The 10,000-nt window shown below is 47.2% G+C and overlaps 1 protein-coding gene across 1 annotated transcript; it reads right to left on the bottom strand.

Moving 5' to 3' along the window:
- Positions 1-4,585: 4,585 nt before the first annotated feature.
- LOC130821594 (uncharacterized) lies at positions 4,586-7,570 on the bottom strand. The gene has a single exon (XM_057687382.1). It carries the CDS (start codon positions 7,568-7,570, stop codon positions 4,586-4,588), a length of 2,985 nt encoding a protein of 994 aa, XP_057543365.1.
- Between the last annotated feature and the right edge of the window lie 2,430 nt (positions 7,571-10,000).

The following is a 10,000-nucleotide window of genomic DNA, read 5'->3' on the forward strand; positions in this document are numbered from 1 at the left end:
AACTTCTCGGACATCATGTGAAAATACTTAGACAAATTTTTGACGTTTGCCCTCTTATTGGGGGTCCGAATTATCGACTCCCCGGTTTAAGCTTTGGACACCTCCTTTCGTTCAAAAGAGGTCTAGATTCGATGTTTTCAGCATTTATTGCTGCAATAAATAGGGTTGTTGGAACAAATCCTTCTTCACCTAACGCATTAATTCCCTCAATTCTTATCGCTTAGAAAGAGAAAGTAGAGAGAGACGCTCTGAGAATCTTCAATCCCTCTTCAAACTTCTGACAATCCCCTCGAAGATCTTCAAGGATTCTGACAGAACTTCATCAAATTTCTGACAAATCTTCAAAATATTTTCAAGGTATTTAAATATTTCTTCAAATTTCTTGAATTTCTTCTCATTAATCTTCAAACTGTTCTTCAAATTGTTCTTCACATTCTTGAATATTTAGTTTTGAATTAATTTTATGAAATTAGCCCCAATCCTTCACAAGTTTCGCCTACTATTTTTTTATTATCATAAATATGGATGTCGCGGCTACTCATGAGATAATAGCTAACTTCGACATTAACTCGGACATCCCGACAGAAATTCCCATGGTAGCCTGTAGACGCTTTAATAAAGAGGGGTTACTAATGAATGATTCGGACGAAAGTAGTTCAGTGAGAATCACCCCCCATTATGAACCAATAAAAGCCGGGGATGAGTCGTCTATATCCCCTGTATACCCTCCGGAGATAATGAAAACTGCTCCTTGGGAAGTGAGCATTGCTTTCTTTCCCAATTACTTGCCGCGAATAAATCCTGACCTGGAAGGGTTATTGTATGTAGATATGGAAAACATTGAAGGATCAGCCGAGTCTTCTGGAAGGGAGAGCGCAGCGCCAGTTCCTCCTCCATTCTACATCCCCAACGGCGGTCCCCTTAATTATTTCATAGATTTACAAACCAAGAGAGACCTAGACAAGCGTCGGGAAGCCATCTCTCAAAAATGGGGTTTGAAAGACAACATAAATATTATTACCCCGGGGAATTATGACACTGTTAGATTTCCTCCCCCACACTGTATAGCCGTATATTTTCCCTCTTTTAAATTAGGACTTAGGTTTCCTCTTCACCCGTTTTTTAGGGAGGTGTTAGAGTTTTTGAACGTTTCAGTGCCCGAGTTATACCCAAATGCCTGGGGTTGTATGGTGGCATTTTTGATCTTGTGTAAAGTTTTGTCTGTGCCACCTACACTCACCGCCTTTAGATATATATTTAGAGCCCGCCTATGTAACTCTCAATCATACGGCTGTGGCTGGATAACTTTCACCCACCGTCGTGGACTGAAGATAGTCCACGACCTCCCCGATAACCAAAAGGGGTATAGGACGAAGTTCGCCTACCTATACAATTCGGGAGGATGGAATGTTAAGACCTCCTTCGACATCAAACCCAACCTTTCGGGTTTTAATAATGGGATCCCGCAGTGTTCTTTTAGTGACGCGGTGATCATTGAATACGCAAAGATGGACGTTCAATTGGGAAGGAAACCTATGAACGTCCAACTCAACTGGATACCAGGTCGTCCTGAGTTGGAGAATGAGAACCTCCTCTCAGCATTCGGCATCAGCTTGGCTATCGACCGAAGTAAGAGTTGTCGGATTTCTTCCTTCTCTTTTCTATGGTATGTTTACCTGATTCTAACTCTTGGTTTTGCAGGGATAGCCAAGGAAAATCTTCGAGCAAAAAGTCCAGATCTAATGAAGAAATTTAGTGTTATGAGACTTGCTCAGGGGGCCATCCAACGGCCCGCGGATAAGCCTCTACCTCTTCCTCCAAAGGTATAACTTCACACATTTTTCGAACTGAGAGGTTGCTTTGATTCCTTCTAACTTTTTCTTTTGTAGGACTCGGCAACGGTAGAGAAAGGGCTGGATGAGGTACCCGGCAAAGAGGAGGCTCTCCGCCTCCTCGAGGAGAGGAGGAGAGTACACATTCCCGATGACTCCCAGAGGGTAATCCCCTCTAAGAAGAGGGAATCAAGGAAAAAGAAAAGTGGGAAGGAGAGGAAGAGAAAAAGAGACTCTCCTTCCCACGGGGAGAGCGCGGCAAAGAAGGCCTCCCTCGATACCATACACACCGCCGTACCTCTACAAGCGAGGTCGGCGGGAGAGGAGACGTCGACTCCCCCGGCCGAGGCCCCCATCTCCCCTAAAGGCAAGGAGACGGTCGGGGAGTCGTCTGCGGCCCCAGAGCCGCGGATAGAGGAGGTGTATCGTCGTAGGGAGGTCACACCCTTCCAACCCGATACCCTCTTTAATGAAATGGGGCACAAGGGTATGATTACCCGTTTCAACCGGGCGACGTCCCATCTGATCAGCCGGAAGGACGTCGATCATCTGGAATCCCTGCCTCCTGTCGACAGGGTTCGCCAACTCCAGGCCTCGGCGGCTGAGATACGATGTTAGTTTTTCATATTCTGTTTGAATGAGATTGTCGGATGATCTATTGACCTGATTCTCTTTTGCAGACATACTTGAGGCTATCGTTTGAATTGAATCTTAGCCGTCAGAGTGCCGTGGACAGAGAAACTCTGGCGGCCCTCACTTCTCACTGCCGCGAACAAGAGGAGGAGCTGAAGAGGCTGAGGGCGGATCTTGAGGAGCTGCCTGCTTTAAAGGAGAAGCTGGCTAAGTGTGTCGAATTAAAAGAGCGCTTAGTTAGCACAGAAGAATGGCGAGAGAGGGCCAGGAAGCAGCTTGAGGGGACCGTGGCTAACTTGGACACGGCGTCAAATATGTCGGCCACCCTTGGCCATGAGATCGGGCACCTGACGGATGTTCATGCTAAGCTGGTGCGACAAAACCAGTCACTTCTGCGTCAGGTGTCCGATGATTCGGATAAGTTCCAAACCTTGCTGTCCGCGGCAAGAATATACAAGCTTTGCTTGGGTAGGAAGTCGCGGATGGTAAGGGATTGGTTGTCCTCGGATGAGCCGGAGGCGTCAAGTTTCTTGGGGGCGCTAACCACGGAAATGGTGGGAGCCGGTACCATGATAAGCGGTGAAAGATTCCGCCTGGCTGCCGCGGAGTTAGGCGTCGACTTTGATTCCCTCCTTGAGAAGGCCAATGAGAAGGGGAACGAAGCTTTGGCTAACCTAGCTCCGATTTTGGATCGAGAGTCAGCGGTGCTGGTGGACCCCCATTGGGACGCGGAAGAGGCTAGGGAGTGGTCGGAGAGAGTGGACCCTGCTGCTGAAAAGGAGGCCTTATGTCTTGATTTGGACAAACTCTCTCTCTCTCTCCTCCCTCTGCCTCGGACGTCTCCGAGAACTTGGCGCTTTCTAAGCTGGAGAGTTTGTGTTTAGACTTATCCAACCTGCTGATTGACGAGGGCAAAAACCTCCAAGGCTTATCCAGGGACTTATCCGAGATCGGAGTGGAGCCGTTCGATGTTGAAGAATTCATAAGCTTCACTCCGAGCCTTGGCGAGGGAGTGGCCGGGTCCCCCCCCAAGATCTGGAGGGAGATGTAGACGCATTCTTGGATGATCTCTGATTTTTGTAATATAAATTTTGTAATATTAACTTTTGTAACCTTGAATATAATCAATTAGTACGTTGATCTTGATGCCGTATTGTTGTTTAAATATTTCAATTTTTCTTTTATTGGCCGCAACTTCTTCCCATCAGGAGACGAGAAATAATTTTTACTTGATGTCACGGCTAAAAGATATTTACTTGGGTAGATTTGACAACTTCGACCTTGGAACCAATTTAAGGGTCCGATTTATCGATGTCACGGCTGGATGACCTTGAAAATTTGCTTAGTCTGATGTTGAACTTCAGGACCCTTAACAGAGGGTCCGACTTGTCGATGTTGCGGATAAGAAACATTCAGCTAGATATTTATTTTGGAATAATTTTGAACTTGGGACCCCAATCTGGGAGTCCGACTTGTCGATGTCCCGGTCGGGAAAATTTTAGCGAATAACTTAGAATAATTTTGAAGTTTGAGACCCCAATCTGGAGGTCCGACTTGTCGATGTCCCGGTTGGGAAACATCTTTGTGAATAACTTAGAATATATTTGAACTTAGGGACCCCAAACTGGGGGTCCGACTTATCGATGTAACTGAATTTTATAAGATTTGCAATATTACCGGAAGTAGAATATAACGGAATACTTTTTTGAGCCGGATAAATCAGAAAAATGAAATCTCGATTATTATTGAATGTAATGACAACGCGACTCATGCCGCGGGATGATATACAACTGATTCTGGATAATGTGATAATGCCGCGGGATGAACTTCTGATGACATTTAATGATAAGACTGGCCTCTTGCGAATCTTATTAAATGAAGTACTTTTTCAAATGATCTCCATTCCACGGGCGGGGTAGCTTCTTTCCCTTCATGTCTTCTAGTTCAAATGTTCCAGGCTTGATGATACGGACGATTTTGAACGGACCATCCCAGTTGGCTCCAAGCTTTCCTTTCTCTACTATCTTCCCTGTGGCCTCGACTTTGCGTAGGACATAGTCCCCCACATGAATATGTTTGGTTTTGACGAGCCGGTTGAAGCTGCGAGTCATTTTTTGCTTTTAGGCCATGGACCTTAATAATGCGTTCCCCCGTGTTTCTGGAAGTAGATCTAGGTTCTCCCTTTTCCTCTGTTCGTTCTCGTCGTGTGAGTAGTAGGTGACCTTTGGGGAGGGTATGCCTATCTCTACTAGAAGCACTGCTTCAGATTTGTATACCAGAGAGAATGGGGTATGCCCCGTTGCTTCTTTGACGGTTGTTCGACTTGCCCACAGGATTCCGGGTAGTTCTTCATCCCAAGTACCCTTAAGTCCTTCTATCTTCTTTTTGATACCGTTTAGGATCTCTTTGTTTGCTGATTCGACTTGCCCATTGGTTTGTGGCCGAGATACGGAGCTGAAACGGATTTGAATACCAAACTTATCAAGGTATTGTGTTGTGTTTGTACTCATAAACTGTCTCCCATTGTCCGTGATGATCACACGAGGAATACCGTATCTTGTGATGATATTTCGCCATATAAACTGACAGACTTGCTTGTCTGTGATTGAGCTAAGGGCTTCTGCTTCTACGTACTTGGTGAAATAATCAATGGCCACAATGATAAACTTCCGTTGCCCCTTTGCGGGGAGAAAGGGGCCAAGGAGATCCATGCCCCACTTGTCGAAAGGCAGAACGGCTTGCATGACGGTCAAGTAATTTGAGGGCTTCCTTCCTATCTTTGAGTGGTACTGACATTCGGGACATCGCTTGATCAATTTTTCCGCGTCTTCACGCAGTGAAGGCCAATAATATCCGCTTCGGAGTACTTTTCCAATGACAGTTCGTACGCCCTGATGTATACCGCATCCGCCTTCGTGTACTTCGCGAAGGATGTAATTTTCTTCTTCAGGGGAAACACATTTTAAGAGGGGATGAGTGTATGACTTTTTGTAGAGTGTTCCCTCGTAGAGTTCAAACCATCTAGCCTTCCTCTGGAGCACTTTTGCTTGATTTCCATCCTGGGGAAGCGTCTGGTTTTGCAAAAATTCGATGTAGGGTTCCATCCACGTTTCTGACCTGTCAATGGTGTTGACCATGTGGTTGATACTGGGGTTTGGAAGCACTTCCCAGATTATGTCACGAGCCGCGGATGTTTCTGCTGAGCTGGCGAGTTTCGCCAGAGAATCGACCTGTGCATTTTGGGATCTCGGGATGTGGATTAACGTGAACTTGTCGAATTTTTGAACAAACCCTTTTACTTGCTGCAAGTACATTTTCATGCTGTCATCTTTGGCTTCAAATTCCCCATTGACTTGTCCAACTATTAGTTGGGAGTCAGAAAACGCGGACAGTACTTTGGCTCCCGCCTCGTAGCAGATTTTCAATCCCATCAGTAATGCTTCATATTCTGCCTCATTGTTGGATGCCGCGAACTCGAATCTGACCGCCCTTTCTATACGGACCCCAGCGGAAGACACAATGAGGAGACCAGCCCCACTTGCTGATTGCGTTGAGGACCCATCTACGTACAACTTCCATTCTTGATTAGGCTCAAGAAGTTGGGGGACAGTACTTTCGGCGATGAAATCCGCCAAGGCTTGTGCTTTGATCGCCGTTTGTGGTTCGTATTCGATGCCGAAATCCGCAAGTTGATTAGCCCAATCCGTGACACGGCTGGATTTATTCTTTCCTTCCAGAATCTTTTTCAAGAGTTGGCTGGATCTGACGACGATCTGATAGGATTGGAAGTAAGGTTTCAGTTTCCTGCTCGCCATCACGATTGCAAATAAGACTTTTTCAACTTCGCTGTAGTTTCCTTCAGATCCTCGAAAGGCATGACTCACATAGTATATGGGGAATTGCTTCTTCTCTCTTTCGGCGATCAATACTCCTGACAAGGAGTATTCGGAGACCGAGACATATAAGACCAGTTTCTCCCCGTTGTATGGCGAGACTAGTTTCAGCAAAGAAGACAAATGCTCTTTCAACTGCTGGAAGGATTCCTCGGCTTCTTTTGTCCATTCGAACTTGCTCTGCTTAAGGGTTTTGAAGAAGGGCGAACATCTATCAGCGGACTTGGACAAAAACCTCCCCAAGGCAGCTATGCATCCTGTTAGCTTTTGAACTTTTTTCACAAATCTTGGGGACTTCATGTCCCGGATTGCCTTTATCTTATCAGGGTTAGCTTTTATTTCTCTTTCGTCAACGAGGAAACCAAGGCATTTCCCACCGGTGATCCCAAACACGCACTTTTCAGGGTTGAGTCTCATTTGGAGTTTCCGGAGGGTGTTGAATGTTTCGCGTAAGTCCGCGGCATGTTGGGACGCTTGTTTGCTTTTAGTGATCATATCATCCACGTATACTTCCAAATTTCGGCCTATTTGAGATTGGAAGACCTTATTGACCATTCTATGGTAGGTAGCTCCAGCATTCTTTAGCCCGAAGGGCATAACCTTGTAACAGTATACTCCGGCATTTGTGATGAAGGCCGTGTGTGGCTGGTCTTCTATGGCCAAGGTGATCTGATGGTAGCCGGCGTTTGCATCCATGAAACTCAGTAGAGCGTGGCCTGCCGTGGAGTCAACCAGACGATCGATCTTTGGAAGAGGATAATCGTCTTTGGGGCAGGCTTTATTCAGGTCCGTGAAGTCAACGCACATCCTCCACTTGTCGTTTGCTTTTTTCACGAGGACGACGTTTGAGAGCCAGTCAGAATACTTGCACTCTTTGATGAATCCCGCTCTTAGCAACTTTTCCACTTCCTCTCGGGCGGCCTCTATTCGCTCTTTTCCCTGATGTCGCAGCTTTTGCTTCACGGGTTTGTAGCCTGGTTTTATATCGAGTTTATGGCACATGACGTTTGTAGGGATGCCAGGCATCTCTTCCGTGGAAATAGCGAAGATGTCGCGGAACTCTGTAAGGGTGGCAACGATATCTTGCCTAATAGGGGCAGGGAGATCCTTGCCTATCTTGATGCGTTTTCCTCCGAATATGTCCACTTCCTCGTATCGTTCTACGGGGCGAGGCCTTTCTTGCGGGTTAGGGCTCTCTAGATACACGCTCATGACGCTAGGTCACTGCTCTTCCCTTTCCCTTTTGGAGGGGGTGGTGGAAGTTCCTCGTTTTAAGGTGTTGATGAGGCATTGGCGTGCCGTCACCGGATCCCCTTTGAGGATCCCTACCTGTCCATCATCCCGCTCGAATTGTAGCAGGAGTTGATGGGGAAAAATCGCAGCTTTGATTTTGTTGATCAGCGGGAGCCCCATGATAGCGTTGTAGGGAAAGGTGAGATCCACCACCGTGAATCGTATTGGCATGGCTCTTCTTTCATTTCTTTCTCCCACCCGCACGGGGAGGATGATCGTGCCCAGTGGAATAACGTGACTTCCCCCAAACCCAATCAGCGGCTTGTCTAGGGGTTGCAAGTGCTTTTCTTCGAACTTCATCTTTCTTAAGCACTCCATTGTTATGAGATCGGCCGTGCTCCCGGTATCCACGAGTACCCTTTTGACTTTCATTTGCCCAATTTTGAGGGTGACCACCAGAGGGTCCGTGTGGGGTTGTTGCAGTGTTTGGGAGGTCGTGGCATCAAACTTCATGATCGACCCACTTGTTGAGGCCTTCGGGGGCCCTTTCAGTAGAGTGTGGACGCTATCTCTCGCTGCGCTGATGGTAGGATATTCTTCCGTATATCCTCCGAAAATCATGTTAATAGTTCCTTGAGTGTTGGAACTTTTGCGCCTGGCCTCATCCCTCTTGGGGGATCTGCGTCTTGGATTCCATGGCCTTCTTTCTACTTCCTTTCTAGTGTCGTAGTCCTTTCGGTTGATGAACCTGGACAACTTTTCTTCGTCCGCCAATTGGTGGAGGATACATTTGAGTTCGCGGCATTGGGCCAAAGTGTGGCCATGCTCTTTGTGGTAATCACACCACAGATTGTAGTTGCGCCTATCAGAGGGGGTAGCCGTAGGAGGTGGAGTTGGCCATTGATCTCTGATGGCGAAGAATATGTCCTTCCTATTCCGGTTGAACAGCGGATCATTGCCTCCATCTAACAGATTCCTCGTCCTGGGCTCCCCTTTAGTGACATATACGTGACGCGGTCGTGGGGGTCCCATATCTGACGGGGGTTCCTGACGACGCGGCATGTAGTTTCTTTCCCTCCTTGAAGGCTGTTCTCTGTTCCTTGAGGGGTGATTGGCAATGGGGTCCTTCTTATCAGACCTCCGTTTTTTAGGATCATGGGCCTGACATATTTCGGAGGCCGTGACATAGCTTTGGCATTGCTTCATGGCCTCCGCGTATGTCTTCACTTGACTTTCGACCAACTGGAACTTCAGCCGTTGGGCCTTCATTCCGTTGATCAGGGCATTTAATGCAACCGATTCTTCCAAATCGGTTACCTCCAGCACCGCCTCATGAAACTTTTTTAGATAGGATGATATGGACTCCCCTTCCAATTGCGTGATGCTGAGTAGATGGAAATTTGATTTCTCCTGCCTTCTGGAAGCTACAAAGTGGCCCAGGAACTTCTCTTCCAGTTGGGCAAAGTTGTGTATACTTCCTCCTGGAAGGGAGGTATACCATGTCAGCGCTACTCCCGTAAGAGTAGTCGGGAAGAACTTGCACCACAACGACGGGTCATTGGTATACAGCAGCATCAAGTTTTTGTAGGCCATCAGGTGTTCCTCCGGGCAGGACGTTCCATCGAAGGCCGCCATGTTCGGAACCTTTATCTTCCCATTACTGGGGGTATTTAGTATTTCCGGGGCCAATGGAGAGATTATGGGTATAAGTTTTCCAGAAAGGCTACTTTTGCCGGCCTCATTCCGCGGCATGGTGATGCGGCGGCTAGACTCCGCGGCTTGGGCTTGCTTTCTTTCTTCTTTCCTTTTATCCACCAACGATTGGACGCTTTCAGACGTCTTTTGTTTCTTGCTCTCTAGGAAGGTGCGGACGTCTCGAAAGGCGGTTTTAGATTCGCCATCTCGTAGACCTGTTTTGCTGAGGCTCGGGTAGGTTCTAGATCTCTCCCGCCTCTTCTTATTGCGTCTACTGGAGTGGGACGTCCTCGAGTTCCCATCTTGAGATTCATGAGACTTTGGTATCTCTTGATGGGGTTCGATTCGCTCCCGCAAGTTTTTTATTTGATCTGCCATATCTTCTAATACTCGTTGTTGAGTAGGAGCATTATTTATGACGGCGCGGAGTTGTTCAGAGAAAGCGGCCGTGAGGTTCCGCGCTAGCATGTCCAGAGCACGGCGAGTCACGGCTTGATTATTAGCGTGACCTGCGGAAGTGTCTGTATCTGTGCTATGCACGGTTGCGGTTTGTGTTGGATTTGTCTTAGGAGCCATGACTTTTTATTCAATATCCCCACAGACGGCGCCAAACTGTTTCGGTAATGAAACGAGGAAATGCAAAAGACACTTACAATACCGTGAATGGAAGCGTTGTCTGGAACAGCGACTCATGGAAGGAAGCGGCTTGGATTC

The sequence above is a fragment of the Amaranthus tricolor genome, chromosome 8 (assembly GCF_026212465.1).
Source record: "Amaranthus tricolor cultivar Red isolate AtriRed21 chromosome 8, ASM2621246v1, whole genome shotgun sequence".
Taxonomy (NCBI): domain Eukaryota; kingdom Viridiplantae; phylum Streptophyta; class Magnoliopsida; order Caryophyllales; family Amaranthaceae; genus Amaranthus; species Amaranthus tricolor.